Source organism: Oncorhynchus mykiss, chromosome 21 (assembly GCF_057628025.1).
Source record: "Oncorhynchus mykiss isolate SJ-2025 chromosome 21, ASM5762802v1, whole genome shotgun sequence".
Taxonomy (NCBI): domain Eukaryota; kingdom Metazoa; phylum Chordata; class Actinopteri; order Salmoniformes; family Salmonidae; genus Oncorhynchus; species Oncorhynchus mykiss.
This window is the reverse complement of record NC_143042.1, coordinates 58,220,001-58,238,313: the sequence shown is the minus strand read 5'-3', so window position 1 is coordinate 58,238,313 and position 18,313 is coordinate 58,220,001. Positions and strand designations below refer to the sequence as shown.

The 18,313-nt window shown below is 59.5% G+C and overlaps 1 protein-coding gene across 2 annotated transcripts in view; it reads left to right on the top strand.

The window, feature by feature from the left end:
* The window catches only part of LOC118942980 (phosphatidylinositol 4,5-bisphosphate 3-kinase catalytic subunit alpha isoform), a 150,089-nt gene that overhangs the window by 53,275 nt on the left and 78,501 nt on the right, over positions 1-18,313 (top strand). For both annotated transcript variants that reach the window (XM_036958414.2, XM_090214958.1), the window contains 2 exons: positions 17,083-17,245; positions 17,527-17,736. In XM_036958414.2, coding sequence (XP_036814309.1) covers positions 17,083-17,245; positions 17,527-17,736 — 373 coding nt within the window. The remainder of the gene's footprint in view (positions 1-17,082; positions 17,246-17,526; positions 17,737-18,313) is intronic.

Sequence of the window (18,313 nt, the reverse complement as noted above, 5' to 3'; positions counted from 1 at the left end):
GGGCTGTTGGGGGTACTGGAGGCCTGGAGCTGGGCTGTTGGGGGTACTGGAGGACCGGAGTTGGGCTGTTGGGGGTACTGGAGGACTGGAGCTGGGATGTTGGGGGTACTGGAGGCCTGGAGCTGGGCTGTTGGGGGTACTGGAGGACCGGAGTTGGGCTGTTGGGGGTACTGGAGGACTGGAGCTGGGATGTTGGGGGTACTGGAGGCCTGGAGCTGGGCTGTTGGGGGTACTGGAGGACCGGAGTTGGGCTGTTGGGGGTACTGGAGGACTGGAGCTGGGATGTTGGGGGTACTGGAGGACCGGAGTTGGGCTGTTGGGGGGCTGGAGCTGGGCTGTTGGGGGTACTGGAGGACTGGAGCTGGGCTGTTGGGGGTACTGGAGGACTGGAGTTGGGCTGTTGGGGGTACTGGAGGACTGGAGCTGGGATGTTGGGGGTACTGGAGGACTGGAGCTGGGCTGTTGGGGGTACTGGAGGACCGGAGTTGGGCTGTTGGGGGGCTGGAGCTGGGCTGTTGGGGGTACTGGAGGACTGGAGCTGGGCTGTTGGGGGTACTGGAGGACTTGAGCTGGGCTGTTGAGGGTACTGGAGGACTGGAGTTGGGCTGTTGGAGGACTGGAGCTGGGCTGTTGGGGGTACTGGAGGACTGGAGTTGGGCTGTTGGGGGTACTGGAGGACTGGAGTTGGGCTGTTGGGGGTACTGGAGGACCGGATTTGGGCTGTTGGGGGTACTAGAGGACCGGAGTTGGGCTGTTGGGGGGACTGGAGGACTGGAGTTGGGCTGTTGGGGGGTACTGGAGGACTGGAGCTGGGCTGTTGGGGGTACTGGAGGACTGGAGCTGGGCTGTTGGGGGGACTGGAGGACTGGAGTTGGGCTGTTGGGGGTACTGGAGGACTGGATTTGGGCTGTTGGAGGACTGGAGCTGGGCTGTTGGGGGTACTGAAGGACTGGAGTTGGGCTGTTGGAGGACTGGAGCTGGGCTGTTGGGGGTACTGGAGGACTGGAGCTGGGCTGTTGGGGGTGCTGGAGGACTGGAGTTGGGCTGTTGGGGGTACTGGAGGACTGGAGTTGGGCTGTTGGGGGTACTGGAGGACTGGAGTTGGGCTGTTGGAGGACTGGAGCAGGGCTGTTGGGGGTACTGGAGGACTGGAGCTGGGCTGTTGGGGGTACTGGAGGACTGGAGTTGGGCTGTTGGAGGACTGGAGCTGGGCTGTTGGGGGTACTGGAGGACTGGAGCTGGGCTGTTGGGGGTACTGGAGGACCGGAGTTGGGCTGTTGGGGGTACTGGAGGACTGGAGCTGGGCTGTTGGGGGTACTGGAGGACTGGAGCTGGGCTGTTGGGAGGACTGGAGGACTGGAGTTCGGCTGTTGGGGGTACTGGAGGACTGGAGCTGGGCTGTTGGGGGTACTGGAGGACTGGAGTTGGGCTGTTGGAGGACTGGAGCTGGGCTGTTGGGGGACTGGAGCTGGGCTGTTGGGGGTACTGGAGGACTGGAGCTGGGCTGTTGGGGGTACTGGAGGACTGGAGTTGGGCTGTTGGGGGTACTGGAGGACTGGAGCTGGGCTGTTGGGGGTACTGGAGGACTGGAGTTGGGCTGTTGGAGGACTGGAGCTGGGCTGTTGGGGGTACTGGAGGACTGGAGCTGGGCTGTTGGGGGTACTGGAGGACTGGAGCTGGGCTGTTGGGGGTACTGGAGGACCGGAGTTGGGCTGTTGGGGGACTGGAGCTGGGCTGTTGGGGGTACTGGAGGACTGGAGCTGGGCTGTTGGGGGTACTGGAGGACTGGAGTTGGGCTGTTGGGGGTACTGGAGGACTGGAGCTGGGCTGTTGGGGGTACCTCAGGACCGGAGTTGGGCTGTTGGGGGACTGGAGCTGGGCTGTTGGTGGTACTGGAGGACTGGAGCTGGGCTGTTGGGGGTACTGGAGGACTGGAGTTGGGCTGTTGGAGGACTGGAGCTGGGCTGTTGAGGGGTACTGGAGGACTGGAGCTGGGCTGTTGGGGGTACTGGAGGACCGGAGTTGGGCTGTTGGGGGACTGGAGCTGGGCTGTTGGGGGTACTGGAGGACTGGAGCTGGGCTGTTGGGGGTACTGGAGGACTGGAGTTGGGCTGTTGGGGGTACCAGAGGACTGGAGCTGGGCTGTTGGGGGTACTGGAGGACCGGAGTTGGGCTGTTGGGGGACTGGAGCTGGGCTGTTGGGGGTACTGGAGGACTGGAGCTGGGCTGTTGGGGGTACTGGAGGACTGGAGTTGGGCTGTTGGGGGTACTGGAGGACTGGAGCTGGGATGTTGGGGGTACTGGAGGACCGGAGTTGGGCTGTTGGGGGACTGGAGCTGGGCTGTTGGGGGTACTGGAGGACTGGAGCTGGGCTGTTGGGGGTACTGGAGGACCGGAGTTGGGCTGTTGGGGGACTGGAGCTGGGCTGTTGGGGGTACTGGAGGACTGGAGCTGGGCTGTTGGGGGTACTGGAGGACTGGAGCTGGGATGTTGGGGGTACTGGAGGACTGGAGCTGGGCTGTTGGGGGTACTGGAGGACCGGAGTTGGGCTGTTGGGGGGCTGGAGCTGGGCTGTTGGGGGTACTGGAGGACTGGAGCTGGGCTGTTGGGGGTACTGGAGGACTGGAGTTGGGCTGTTGGGGGTACTGGAGGACTTGAGCTGGGCTGTTGGGGGTACTGGAGGCCTGGAGCTGGGCTGTTGGGGGTACTGGAGGACCGGAGTTGGGCTGTTGGGGGTACTGGAGGACTGGAGCTGGGATGTTGGGGGTACTGGAGGACTGGAGCTGGGCTGTTGGGGGTACTGGAGGACCGGAGTTGGGCTGTTGGGGGTACTGGAAGACTGGAGCTGGGCTGTTGGGCGTACTGGAGGACTGGAGCTGGGCTGTTGGGGGTACTGGAGGACTGGAGCTGGGCTGTTGGGGGTACTGGAGGCCTGGAGTTTGGCTGTTGGGGGTACTGGAGGACTGGAGTTTGGCTGTTGGGGGTACTGGAGGACTGGAGTTTGGCTGTTGGGGGTACTGGAGGACTGGAGCTGGGCTGTTGGGGGGACTGGAGGACTGGAGTTGGGCTGTTGGGGGTAATGGAGGACTGGAGCTGGGCTGTTGGGGGTAATGGAGGACTGGAGCTGGGCTGTTGGGGGTACTGGAGGACTGGAGCTGGGCTGGGCTGTTGGGGGTACTGGAGGACTGGAGTTGGGCTGTTGGAGGACTGGAGCTGGGCTGTTGGGGGTACTGGAGGACTGGAGCTGGGCTGTTGGGGGTACTGGAAGACTGGAGCTGGGCTGTTGGGGGTACTGGAGGACCGGAGTTGGGCTGTTGGGGGTACTGGAGGACCGGAGTTGGGCTGTTGGGGGTACTGGAGGACCGGAGTTGGGCTTTTTGGGGTACTGGAGGACTGTAGTTTGGCTGTTGGGGGTACTGGAGGACCGGAGTTGGGCTGTTGGGGGACTGGAGCTGGGCTGTTGGGGGTACTGGAGGACTGGAGCTGGGCTGTTGGGGGTACTGGAGGACTGGAGTTGGGCTGTTGGGGGTACTGGAGGCCTGGAGTTTGGCTGTTGGGGGTACTGGAGGACTGGAGTTTGGCTGTTGGGGGTACTGGAGGACTGGAGTTTGGCTGTTGGGGGTACTGGAGGACTGGAGCTGGGCTGTTGGGGGGACTGGAGGACTGGAGTTGGGCTGTTGGGGGTAATGGAGGACTGGAGCTGGGATGTTGGGGGTAATGGAGGACTGGAGCTGGGCTGTTGGGGGTACTGGAGGACTGGAGCTGGGCTGGGCTGTTGGGGGTACTGGAGGACTGGAGTTGGGCTGTTGGAGGACTGGAGCTGGGCTGTTGGGGGTACTGGAGGACTGGAGCTGGGCTGTTGGGGGTACTGGAAGACTGGAGCTGGGCTGTTGGGGGTACTGGAGGACCGGAGTTGGGCTGTTGGGGGTACTGGAGGACTGGAGTTGGGCTGTTGGAGGACTGGAGCTGGGCTGTTGGGGGTACTGGAGGACTGGAGCTGGGCTGTTGGGGGTACTGGAAGACTGGAGCTGGGCTGTTGGGGGTACTGGAGGACCGGAGTTGGGCTGTTGGGGGTACTGGAGGACCGGAGTTGGGCTGTTGGGGGTACTGGAGGACCGGAGTTGGGCTTTTTGGGGTACTGGAGGACTGTAGTTTGGCTGTTGGGGGTACTGGAGGACCGGAGTTGGGCTGTTGGGGGACTGGAGCTGGGCTGTTGGGGGTACTGGAGGACTGGAGCTGGGCTGTTGGGGGTACTGGAGGACTGGAGTTGGGCTGTTGGGGGTACTGGAGGACTGGAGCTGGGCTGTTGGGGGTACTGGAGGACTGGAGTTGGGCTGTTGGAGGACTGGAGCTGGGCTGTTGGGGGTACTGGAGGACTGGAGCTGGGCTGTTGGGGGTACTGGAGGACTGGAGCTGGGCTGTTGGGGGTACTGGAGGACCGGAGTTGGGCTGTTGGGGGACTGGAGCTGGGCTGTTGGGGGTACTGGAGGACTGGAGCTGGGCTGTTGGGGGTACTGGAGGACTGGAGTTGGGCTGTTGGGGGTACTGGAGGACTGGAGCTGGGCTGTTGGGGGTACCTCAGGACCGGAGTTGGGCTGTTGGGGGACTGGAGCTGGGCTGTTGGTGGTACTGGAGGACTGGAGCTGGGCTGTTGGGGGTACTGGAGGACTGGAGTTGGGCTGTTGGAGGACTGGAGCTGGGCTGTTGAGGGGTACTGGAGGACTGGAGCTGGGCTGTTGGGGGTACTGGAGGACCGGAGTTGGGCTGTTGGGGGACTGGAGCTGGGCTGTTGGGGGTACTGGAGGACTGGAGCTGGGCTGTTGGGGGTACTGGAGGACTGGAGTTGGGCTGTTGGGGGTACCAGAGGACTGGAGCTGGGCTGTTGGGGGTACTGGAGGACCGGAGTTGGGCTGTTGGGGGACTGGAGCTGGGCTGTTGGGGGTACTGGAGGACTGGAGCTGGGCTGTTGGGGGTACTGGAGGACTGGAGTTGGGCTGTTGGGGGTACTGGAGGACTGGAGCTGGGATGTTGGGGGTACTGGAGGACCGGAGTTGGGCTGTTGGGGGACTGGAGCTGGGCTGTTGGGGGTACTGGAGGACTGGAGCTGGGCTGTTGGGGGTACTGGAGGACCGGAGTTGGGCTGTTGGGGGACTGGAGCTGGGCTGTTGGGGGTACTGGAGGACTGGAGCTGGGCTGTTGGGGGTACTGGAGGACTGGAGCTGGGATGTTGGGGGTACTGGAGGACTGGAGCTGGGCTGTTGGGGGTACTGGAGGACCGGAGTTGGGCTGTTGGGGGGCTGGAGCTGGGCTGTTGGGGGTACTGGAGGACTGGAGCTGGGCTGTTGGGGTTACTGGAGGACTGGAGTTGGGCTGTTGGGGGTACTGGAGGACTTGAGCTGGGCTGTTGGGGGTACTGGAGGCCTGGAGCTGGGCTGTTGGGGGTACTGGAGGACCGGAGTTGGGCTGTTGGGGGTACTGGAGGACTGGAGCTGGGATGTTGGGGGTACTGGAGGACTGGAGCTGGGCTGTTGGGGGTACTGGAGGACCGGAGTTGGGCTGTTGGGGGTACTGGAAGACTGGAGCTGGGCTGTTGGGCGTACTGGAGGACTGGAGCTGGGCTGTTGGGGGTACTGGAGGACTGGAGCTGGGCTGTTGGGGGTACTGGAGGCCTGGAGTTTGGCTGTTGGGGGTACTGGAGGACTGGAGTTTGGCTGTTGGGGGTACTGGAGGACTGGAGTTTGGCTGTTGGGGGTACTGGAGGACTGGAGCTGGGCTGTTGGGGGGACTGGAGGACTGGAGTTGGGCTGTTGGGGGTAATGGAGGACTGGAGCTGGGCTGTTGGGGGTAATGGAGGACTGGAGCTGGGCTGTTGGGGGTACTGGAGGACTGGAGCTGGGCTGGGCTGTTGGGGGTACTGGAGGACTGGAGTTGGGCTGTTGGAGGACTGGAGCTGGGCTGTTGGGGGTACTGGAGGACTGGAGCTGGGCTGTTGGGGGTACTGGAAGACTGGAGCTGGGCTGTTGGGGGTACTGGAGGACCGGAGTTGGGCTGTTGGGGGTACTGGAGGACCGGAGTTGGGCTGTTGGGGGTACTGGAGGACCGGAGTTGGGCTTTTTGGGGTACTGGAGGACTGTAGTTTGGCTGTTGGGGGTACTGGAGGACCGGAGTTGGGCTGTTGGGGGACTGGAGCTGGGCTGTTGGGGGTACTGGAGGACTGGAGCTGGGCTGTTGGGGGTACTGGAGGACTGGAGTTGGGCTGTTGGGGGTACTGGAGGACTGGAGCTGGGCTGTTGGGGGTACTGGAGGACTGGAGTTGGGCTGTTGGAGGACTGGAGCTGGGCTGTTGGGGGTACTGGAGGACTGGAGCTGGGCTGTTGGGGGTACTGGAGGACTGGAGCTGGGCTGTTGGGGGTACTGGAGGACCGGAGTTGGGCTGTTGGGGGACTGGAGCTGGGCTGTTGGGGGTACTGGAGGACTGGAGCTGGGCTGTTGGGGGTACTGGAGGACTGGAGTTGGGCTGTTGGGGGTACTGGAGGACTGGAGCTGGGCTGTTGGGGGTACCTCAGGACCGGAGTTGGGCTGTTGGGGGACTGGAGCTGGGCTGTTGGTGGTACTGGAGGACTGAGCTGGGCTGTTGGGGGTACTGGAGGACTGGAGTTGGGCTGTTGGAGGACTGGAGCTGGGCTGTTGAGGGGTACTGGAGGACTGGAGCTGGGCTGTTGGGGGTACTGGAGGACCGGAGTTGGGCTGTTGGGGGACTGGAGCTGGGCTGTTGGGGGTACTGGAGGACTGGAGCTGGGCTGTTGGGGGTACTGGAGGACTGGAGTTGGGCTGTTGGGGGTACCAGAGGACTGGAGCTGGGCTGTTGGGGGTACTGGAGGACCGGAGTTGGGCTGTTGGGGGACTGGAGCTGGGCTGTTGGGGGTACTGGAGGACTGGAGCTGGGCTGTTGGGGGTACTGGAGGACTGGAGTTGGGCTGTTGGGGGTACTGGAGGACTGGAGCTGGGATGTTGGGGGTACTGGAGGACCGGAGTTGGGCTGTTGGGGGACTGGAGCTGGGCTGTTGGGGGTACTGGAGGACTGGAGCTGGGCTGTTGGGGGTACTGGAGGACCGGAGTTGGGCTGTTGGGGGACTGGAGCTGGGCTGTTGGGGGTACTGGAGGACTGGAGCTGGGCTGTTGGGGGTACTGGAGGACTGGAGCTGGGATGTTGGGGGTACTGGAGGACTGGAGCTGGGCTGTTGGGTGTACTGGAGGACCGGAGTTGGGCTGTTGGGGGGCTGGAGCTGGGCTGTTGGGGGTACTGGAGGACTGGAGCTGGGCTGTTGGGGGTACTGGAGGACTGGAGTTGGGCTGTTGGGGGTACTGGAGGACTTGAGCTGGGCTGTTGGGGGTACTGGAGGCCTGGAGCTGGACTGTTGGGGGTACTGGAGGACCGGAGTTGGGCTGTTGGGGGTACTGGAGGACTGGAGCTGGGATGTTGGGGGTACTGGAGGACTGGAGCTGGGCTGTTGGGGGTACTGGAGGACCGGAGTTGGGCTGTTGGGGGGCTGGAGCTGGGCTGTTGGGGGTACTGGAGGACTGGAGCTGGGCTGTTGGGGGTACTGGAGGACTGGAGTTGGGCTGTTGGGGGTACTGGAGGACTGGAGCTGGGATGTTGGGGGTACTGGAGGACTGGAGCTGGGCTGTTGGGGGTACTGGAGGACCGGAGTTGGGCTGTTGGGGGGCTGGAGCTGGGCTGTTGGGGGTACTGGAGGACTGGAGCTGGGCTGTTGGGGGTACTGGAGGACTGGAGTTGGGCTGTTGGGGGTACTGGAGGACTTGAGCTGGGCTGTTGGGGGTACTGGAGGACTGGAGTTGGGCTGTTGGAGGACTGGAGCTGGGCTGTTGGGGGTACTGGAGGACTGGAGTTGGGCTGTTGGAGGACTGGAGCTGGGCTGTTGGGGGTACTGGAGGACTGGAGTTGGGCTGTTGGGGGTACTGGAGGACCGGATTTGGGCTGTTGGGGGTACTAGAGGACCGGAGTTGGGCTGTTGGGGGGACTGGAGGACTGGAGTTGGGCTGTTGGGGGGTACTGGAGGACTGGAGCTGGGCTGTTGGGGGTACTGGAGGACTGGAGCTGGGCTGTTGGGGGGACTGGAGGACTGGAGTTGGGCTGTTGGGGGTACTGGAGGACTGGAGTTGGGCTGTTGGAGGACTGGAGCTGGGCTGTTGGGGGTACTGAAGGACTGGAGTTGGGCTGTTGGAGGACTGGAGCTGGGCTGTTGGGGGTACTGGAGGACTGGAGCTGGGCTGTTGGGGGTGCTGGAGGACTGGAGTTGGGCTGTTGGGGGTACTGGAGGACTGGAGTTGGGCTGTTGGGGGTACTGGAGGACTGGAGTTGGGCTGTTGGAGGACTGGAGCAGGGCTGTTGGGGGTACTGGAGGACTGGAGCTGGGCTGTTGGGGGTACTGGAGGACTGGAGTTGGGCTGTTGGAGGACTGGAGCTGGGCTGTTGGGGGTACTGGAGGACTGGAGCTGGGCTGTTGGGGGTACTGGAGGACCGGAGTTGGGCTGTTGGGGGTACTGGAGGACTGGAGCTGGGCTGTTGGGGGTACTGGAGGACTGGAGCTGGGCTGTTGGGAGGACTGGAGGACTGGAGTTCGGCTGTTGGGGGTACTGGAGGACTGGAGCTGGGCTGTTGGGGGTACTGGAGGACTGGAGTTGGGCTGTTGGAGGACTGGAGCTGGGCTGTTGGGGGTACTGGAGGACTGGAGCTGGGCTGTTGGGGGTACTGGAGGACCGGAGTTGGGCTGTTGGGGGTACTGGAGGACTGGAGCTGGGCTGTTGGGGGTACTGGAGGACTGGAGCTGGGCTGTTGGGGGTACTGGAGGACTGGAGCTGGGCTGTTGGGGGTACTGGAGGACCGGAGTTGGGCTGTTGGGGGTACTGGAGGACCGGAGTTGGGCTGTTGGGGGTACTGGAGGACTGGAGTTGGGCTGTTGGGGGTACTGGAGGACTGGAGTTGGGCTGTTGGGGGTCTGGAGGCCTGGAGCTGGGCTGTTGGGGGGATTGGAGCTGGGCTGTTGGGGGTACTGGAGGACTGGAGCTGGGCTGTTGGGGGTACTGGAAGACTGGAGCTGGGCTGTTGGGGGTACTGGAGGACCGGAGTTGGGCTGTTGGGGGTACTGGAGGACCGGAGTTGGGCTGTTGGGGGTACTGGAGGACCGGAGTTGGGCTTTTGGGGGTACTGGAGGACTGGAGCTGGGCTGTTGGGGGTACTGGAGGACCGGAGTTGGGCTGTTGGGGGACTGGAGCTGGGCTGTTGGGGGTACTGGAGGACTGGAGCTGGGCTGTTGGGGGTACTGGAGGACTGGAGCTGGGCTGTTGGGGGTACTGGAGGCCTGGAGTTTGGCTGTTGGGGGTACTGGAGGACTGGAGTTTGGCTGTTTGGGGTACTGGAGGACTGGAGTTTGGCTGTTGGGGGTACTGGAGGACTGGAGCTGGGCTGTTGGGGGGACTGGAGGACTGGAGTTGGGCTGTTGGGGGTACTGGAGGACTGGAGTTGGGCTGTTGGGGGTACTGGAGGACTGGAGTTGGGCTGTTGGGGGGACTGGAGGACTGAAGTTGGGCTGTTGGGGGTAATGGAGGACTGGAGCTGGGCTGTTGGGGGTACTGGAGGACTGGTGCTGGGCTGTTGGGGGTACTGAAGGACTGGAGCTGGGCTGTTGGGGGTCTGGAGGCCTGGAGCTGGGCTGTTGGGGGGATTGGAGGCCTGGAGCTGGGCTGTTGGGGGTAATGGAGGACTGGAGCTGGGCTGTTGGGGGTACTGGAGGACTGGAGTTGGGCTGTTGGAGGACTGGAGCTGGGCTGTTGGGGGTACTGGAGGACTGGAGCTGGGCTGTTGGGGGTACTGGAAGACTGGAGCTGGGCTGTTGGGCGTACTGGAGGACTGGAGCTGGGCTGTTGGGGGTACTGGAGGACTGGAGCTGGGCTGTTGGGGGTACTGGAGGCCTGGAGTTTGGCTGTTGGGGGTACTGGAGGACTGGAGTTTGGCTGTTGGGGGTACTGGAGGACTGGAGTTTGGCTGTTGGGGGTACTGGAGGACTGGAGCTGGGCTGTTGGGGGGACTGGAGGACTGGAGTTGGGCTGTTGGGGGTAATGGAGGACTGGAGCTGGGCTGTTGGGGGTAATGGAGGACTGGAGCTGGGCTGTTGGGGGTACTGGAGGACTGGAGCTGGGCTGGGCTGTTGGGGGTACTGGAGGACTGGAGTTGGGCTGTTGGAGGACTGGAGCTGGGCTGTTGGGGGTACTGGAGGACTGGAGCTGGGCTGTTGGGGGTACTGGAAGACTGGAGCTGGGCTGTTGGGGGTACTGGAGGACCGGAGTTGGGCTGTTGGGGGTACTGGAGGACTGGAGCTGGGCTGGGCTGTTGGGGGTACTGGAGGACTGGAGTTGGGCTGTTGGAGGACTGGAGCTGGGCTGTTGGGGGTACTGGAGGACTGGAGCTGGGCTGTTGGGGGTACTGGAAGACTGGAGCTGGGCTGTTGGGGGTACTGGAGGACCGGAGTTGGGCTGTTGGGGGTACTGGAGGACCGGAGTTGGGCTGTTGGGGGTACTGGAGGACCGGAGTTGGGCTTTTTGGGGTACTGGAGGACTGTAGTTTGGCTGTTGGGGGTACTGGAGGACCGGAGTTGGGCTGTTGGGGGACTGGAGCTGGGCTGTTGGGGGTACTGGAGGACTGGAGCTGGGCTGTTGGGGGTACTGGAGGACTGGAGTTGGGCTGTTGGGGGTACTGGAGGACTGGAGCTGGGCTGTTGGGGGTACTGGAGGACTGGAGTTGGGCTGTTGGAGGACTGGAGCTGGGCTGTTGGGGGTACTGGAGGACTGGAGCTGGGCTGTTGGGGGTACTGGAGGACTGGAGCTGGGCTGTTGGGGGTACTGGAGGACCGGAGTTGGGCTGTTGGGGGACTGGAGCTGGGCTGTTGGGGGTACTGGAGGACTGGAGCTGGGCTGTTGGGGGTACTGGAGGACTGGAGTTGGGCTGTTGGGGGTACTGGAGGACTGGAGCTGGGCTGTTGGGGGTATCTCAGGACCGGAGTTGGGCTGTTGGGGGACTGGAGCTGGGCTGTTGGTGGTACTGGAGGACTGGAGCTGGGCTGTTGGGGGTACTGGAGGACTGGAGTTGGGCTGTTGGAGGACTGGAGCTGGGCTGTTGAGGGGTACTGGAGGACTGGAGCTGGGCTGTTGGGGGTACTGGAGGACCGGAGTTGGGCTGTTGGGGGACTGGAGCTGGGCTGTTGGGGGTACTGGAGGACTGGAGCTGGGCTGTTGGGGGTACTGGAGGACTGGAGTTGGGCTGTTGGGGGTACTGGAGGACTGGAGCCGGTGCTGTTGGGGGTACTGGAGGACCGGAGTTGGGCTGTTGGGGGACTGGAGCTGGGCTGTTGGGGGTACTGGAGGACTGGAGCTGGGCTGTTGGGGGTACTGGAGGACTGGAGTTGGGCTGTTGGGGGTACTGGAGGACTGGAGCTGGGATGTTGGGGGTACTGGAGGACCGGAGTTGGGCTGTTGGGGGACTGGAGCTGGGCTGTTGGGGGTACTGGAGGACTGGAGCTGGGCTGTTGGGGGTACTGGAGGACCGGAGTTGGGCTGTTGGGGGACTGGAGCTGGGCTGTTGGGGGTACTGGAGGACTGGAGCTGGGCTGTTGGGGGTACTGGAGGACTGGAGCTGGGCTGTTGGGGGTACTGGAGGACTGGAGCTGGGATGTTGGGGGTACTGGAGGACTGGAGCTGGGCTGTTGGGGGTACTGGAGGACCGGAGTTGGGCTGTTGGGGGTACTGGAGGACTGGAGCTGGGCTGTTGGGGGTACTGGAGGACTGGAGTTGGGCTGTTGGGGGTACTGGAGGACTTGAGCTGGGCTGTTGGGGGTACTGGAGGCCTGGAGCTGGGCTGTTGGGGGTACTGGAGGACCGGAGTTGGGCTGTTGGGGGTACTGGAGGACTGGAGCTGGGATGTTGGGGGTACTGGAGGACTGGAGCTGGGCTGTTGGGGGTACCGGAGGACCGGAGTTGGGCTGTTGGGGGGCTGGAGCTGGGCTGTTGGGGGTACTGGAGGACTGGAGCTGGGCTGTTGGGGGTACTGGAGGACTGGAGTTGGGCTGTTGGGGGTACTTGAGGACTGGAGCTGGGATGTTGGGGGTACTGGAGGACTGGAGCTGGGCTGTTGGGGGTACTGGAGGACCGGAGTTGGGCTGTTGGGGGGCTGGAGCTGGGCTGTTGGGGGTACTGGAGGACTGGAGCTGGGCTGTTGGGGGTACTGGAGGACTGGAGTTGGGCTGTTGGGGGTACTGGAGGACTTGAGCTGGGCTGTTGGGGGTACTGGAGGACTGGAGTTGGGCTGTTGGAGGACTGGAGCTGGGCTGTTGGGGGTACTGGAGGACTGGAGTTGGGCTGTTGGGTGTACTGGAGGACTGGAGTTGGGCTGTTGGGGGTACTGGAGGACCGGATTTGGGCTGTTGGGGGTACTAGAGGACCGGAGTTGGGCTGTTGGGGGGACTGGAGGACTGGAGTTGGGCTGTTGGGGGGTACTGGAGGACTGGAGCTGGGCTGTTGGGGGTACTGGAGGACTGGAGCTGGGCTGTTGGGGGGACTGGAGGACTGGAGTTGGGCTGTTGGAGGACTGGAGCTGGGCTGTTGGGGGTACTGAAGGACTGGAGTTGGGCTGTTGGAGGACTGGAGCTGGGCTGTTGGGGGTACTGGAGGACTGGAGCTGGGCTGTTGGGGGTGCTGGAGGACTGGAGTTGGGCTGTTGGGGGTACTGGAGGACTGGAGTTGGGCTGTTGGGGGTACTGGAGGACTGGAGTTGGGCTGTTGGGGGTACTGGAGGACCGGATTTGGGCTGTTGGGGGTACTAGAGGACCGGAGTTGGGCTGTTGGGGGGACTGGAGGACTGGAGTTGGGCTGTTGGGGGGTACTGGAGGACTGGAGCTGGGCTGTTGGGGGTACTGGAGGACTGGAGCTGGGCTGTTGGGGGGACTGGAGGACTGGAGTTGGGCTGTTGGAGGACTGGAGCTGGGCTGTTGGGGGTACTGAAGGACTGGAGTTGGGCTGTTGGAGGACTGGAGCTGGGCTGTTGGGGGTACTGGAGGACTGGAGCTGGGCTGTTGGGGGTGCTGGAGGACTGGAGTTGGGCTGTTGGGGGTACTGGAGGACTGGAGTTGGGCTGTTGGGGGTACTGGAGGACTGGAGTTGGGCTGTTGGAGGACTGGAGCAGGGCTGTTGGGGGTACTGGAGGACTGGAGCTGGGCTGTTGGGGGTACTGGAGGACCGGAGTTGGGCTGTTGGGGGACTGGAGCTGGGCTGTTGGGGGTACTGGAGGACTGGAGCTGGGCTGTTGGGGGTACTGGAGGACCGGAGTTGGGCTGTTGGGGGTACTGGAGGACTGGAGCTGGGCTGTTGGGGGTACTGGAGGACTGGAGCTGGGCTGTTGGGAGGACTGGAGGACTGGAGTTCGGCTGTTGGGGGTACTGGAGGACTGGAGCTGGGCTGTTGGGGGTACTGGAGGACTGGAGTTGGGCTGTTGGAGGACTGGAGCTGGGCTGTTGGGGGTACTGGAGGACTGGAGCTGGGCTGTTGGGGGTACTGGAGGACCGGAGTTGGGCTGTTGGGGGTACTGGAGGACTGGAGCTGGGCTGTTGGGGGTACTGGAGGACTGGAGCTGGGCTGTTGGGGGTACTGGAGGACTGGAGCTGGGCTGTTGGGGGTACTGGAGGACTGGAGTTGGATTTTCCTGTTGTCTGTCCGGCCTTCTTAGAGCAGCTAAATACTCCACAGAAAATGACGGTGATGAAAAATCAACTAGTTATAGGCACCATTATCATGCAGTTAGGGTTAGGGTTAGGTGTTAGGGTTAGGGGTTAGAGGTTAGGGTTAGGGTTAGGGGTTAGGGTTAGGGTTTGGGTTAGGGGTTAGGGTTAGGGTTTGGGTTAGGGGTTAGGGGTTAGGGTTAGGGTTAGGGGTTAGGGTTAGGGTTTAGGGGTTAGGGTTTGGGTTAGGGGTTTGGCTTAGGGTTTGGGTTAGGGTTAGGGGTTAGGGTTAGGGTTTGGGTTAGGGGTTTGGGTTAGGGCTTAGGGTTTGGGTTAAGGGTTAGGGTTTGGGTTAGGGGTTAGGGGTTAGGGTTAGGGGTTTGGGTTAGGGGTTAGGGTTTGGGTTAGGGGTTAGGGTTAGGGTTAGGGGTTAGGGGTTAGGGTTAGGGGTTGGGGTTAGGGTTAGGGGTTAGGGTTAGGGGTTAGGTTTAGGGTTAGGGGTTAGGGTTAGCATTAGGGGTTAGGGTTAGGGGTTAGGGTTAGGGGTTAGGGTTACAATTATAGTATATAATTATACTACTCGGCTGTTGTCAGAAGAATTAATGCGGTGGTCTTCCAACATTACCGCCAGGAGGAGTTGTACGTCAACTGCAAGCCCTCTATTTACCTCTACACACCTGTACCCTCTACACACCTGTACCCTCTACACACCTGTGCCCTCTACAAACCTTGACCCTCTACTACACCTGCTGGGCTGTTGGGGGTACTGGAGGACTGGAGCTGGATGGTTGGGGGGACTGGAGGATTGGAGTTGGGCTGTTGGGGGTACTGGAGGACTGGAGCTGGGCTGTTGGGGGTACTGGAGGACTGGAGCTGGGCTGTTGGGGGTACTGGAGGACTGGAGTTGGGCTGTTGGAGGACTGGAGCTGGGCTGTTGGGGGTACTGGAGGACTGGAGCTGGGCTGTTGGGGGTACTGGAGGACTGGAGTTGGGCTGTTGGGGGTACTGGAGGACTGGAGCTGGGCTGTTGGGGGTACTGGAGGACTGGAGTTGGATTTTCCTGTTGTCTGTCCGGCCTTCTTAGAGCAGCTAAATACTCCACAGAAAATGACGGTGATGAAAAATCAACTAGTTATAGGCACCATTATCATGCAGTTAGGGTTAGGGTTAGGTGTTAGGGTTAGGGGTTAGAGGTTAGGGTTAGGGTTAGGGGTTAGGGTTAGGGTTTGGGTTAGGGTTAGGGTTTGGGTTAGGGGTTAGGGGTTAGGGGTTAGGGTTAGGGTTAGGGGTTAGGGTTAGGGTTTAGGGGTTAGGGTTTGGGTTAGGGGTTTGGCTTAGGGTTTGGGTTAGGGGTTAGGGTTAGGGTTTGGGTTAGGGGTTTGGGTTAGGGCTTAGGGTTTGGGTTAAGGGTTAGGGTTTGGGTTAGGGGTTAGGGTTAGGGGTTAGGGTTAGGGGTTTGGGTTAGGGGTTAGGGTTTGGGTTAGGGGTTAGGGTTAGGGTTAGGGTTAGGGGTTAGGGGTTAGGGTTAGGGGTTGGGGTTAGGGTTAGGGGTTAGGGTTAGGGGTTAGGTTTAGGGTTAGGGGTTAGGGTTAGCATTAGGGGTTAGGGTTAGGGGTTAGGGTTACAATTATAGTATATAATTATACTACTCGGCTGTTGTCAGAAGAATTAATGCGGTGGTCTTCCAACATTACCGCCAGGAGGAGTTGTACGTCAACTGCAAGCCCTCTATTTACCTCTACACACCTGTACCCTCTACACACCTGTACCCTCTACACACCTGTACCCTCTACAAACCTTGACCCTCTACTACACCTGTACCCTCTACACACCTGTAGCCTCTACTACACCTGTACCCTCTACACACCTGTACCCTCTACACACCTGTACCATCTACACACCTGTACCCTCTACACACCTTTACCCTCTACTACACCTGTACCCTCTACACACCTTTACCCTCTACTACACCTGTGCCCTCTACACACCTGTACCCTCTACTACACCTTTACCCTCTACACACCTGTACCCTCTACTACACCTGTACCCTCTACACACCTGTACCCTCTACACACCTGTACCCTCTACTACACCTGTACCCTCTACTACACCTGTACCCTCTACTACACCTGTACCCTCTACTACACCTGTACCCCCTTCTATACCTGTACCCTCTAATACACCTGTACCCTCTACTACACCTGTATACTCTACTACACCTGTATACTCTACTAGACCTGAATACTCTACTACACCTGTATACACTACTACACCTGTACACTCTACTACACCTGTACCCTCTACTACACCTGTATACCCTTCTATACCTGTACCCTCTTCTACACCTGTACCCTCTACTACACCTGTACCCTCTACTACACCTGTATACTCTACTAGACCTGAATACTCTACTACACCTGTATACTCTACTACACCTGTACACTCTACTACACCTGTACCCTCTACTACACCTGTATACTCTTCTACACCTGTACCCTCTACTACACCTGTAACCTCTACTACACCTATACCCTCTACTACACCTGTATACTCTTCTACACCTGTACCCTCTACTACACCTGTACCCTCTACTACACCTGTACCCTCTACTACACCTGTACACTCTTCTACTCCTGTACCCTCTACTACACCTGTACCCTCTACTACACCTGTATACTCTACTACACCTGTACCCTCTACACACCTGTACCCTCTACTACACCTGTACCCTCTACACACCTGTACTCTCTACACACCTGTACCTTCTTCTACACATGTATACTCTACTACACCTGTACCCTCTACACACCTGTACCCTCTACTACACCTGTATACTCTACTACACCTGTATACTCTACTACACCTGTACCCTCTACTACACCTGTATACTCTTCTACACCTGTACCCTCTACTACACCTTTACCCTCTACTACACCTGTACCCTCTACTACACCTGTACCCTCTACTACACCTGTATACTCTTCTACACCTGTACCCTCTAATACACCTGTACCCTCTACTACACCTGTATACTCTACTACACCTGTACCCTCTACTACACCTGTATACTCTACTACACCTGTACCCTCTACTACACCTGTATACTCTACTACACCTGTACCCTCTACTACACCTGTATACTCTACTACAACTGTATACTACACTACCTGTTCAGGTCCCTCATCTTTGCTTACTGTTGATTAGTTGGTCAAAAGGTATTATCGTTCACTTTTGCCTGTGTGTGATTGGTCAGTAGTCCTTCTGACTGACTTGTGCTCTCTTCTCATTGGTCCAGGAGGAGTCGTGTTACATCTTTGTGGGCGTGACCCAGGAGGCGGAGAGAGAGGAGTTTTATGACGAGACACGCCGTCTGTGTGACCTCCGACTTTTCCACCCCATCCTCAAGGTCATCGAACCGCTGGGCAACCGAGAGGAAAAGATCCTCAACAGAGAGATAGGTCGGACACAGACACACACACACACACACACACACACACACACACACACACACACACGCGCACACAGACAGACACACACACACACGCACACAGACAGACACACACACACACACATTAAGTGTGAGTTTTTGCTTGTGTCTGTTTTTGTTCAGGCTTTTGTGATAGGCATGCCCATCTGTGAGTTTGAGCTGGATTGTATATGAATGTGTATCAAGGTGTGTGTGTGTGTGTGTGTGTGTGCGTGTGCGTGTGCGTGTGTGTGTGTGTGTGGTTGTAATCAGGTTTTGCGATAGGCATGCCCATCTGTGAGTTTGAGCAGCTGAAGGACCCTGAGGTTCAGGACTTCAGAAGGAGCATACTGGGCGTGTGCAGAGAGGCTATGGAGGAGAGGGAAGGAGGCGGGGCTGAGACACAGGCCCTCTATGTCTACCCCCCCAACGTGGAGTCAGCCCCCGAGCTGCCACAACACATCTTCTGCAAACTGGACAAGGGTTAGCACTGTTATTACTGCTATACACTGAATTATACTACACTATAACTACACGATAACTACACTATACATACACAACACTACACTATAACTACACTATAACTACACAACACTACACTATAACTACACCATAACTACACTATAACTACACCATACTACACTATACATACACAACACTACACTATAACTACACTTTACTATACTATACCTATGCCACAACTACACTATAACTACACCATACTACACTATACATACACTACACATCTTCTGCAAACTGGACAAGGGTTAGCACTGTTATTACTGCTATACACTGTATTATACTACACTATAACTACACGATAACTACACTATACATACACAACACTACACTATAACTACACTATACATACACAACACTACACTATAACTACACTATAACTACACTATACATACACAACACTACACTATAACTACACTTTACTATACTATACCTACGCCACAACTACACTATAACTACACCATACTACATTATACATGCACTGCACCATAACTGCACTACAACTACACTATAACTACACCATAATACATTATACATACAC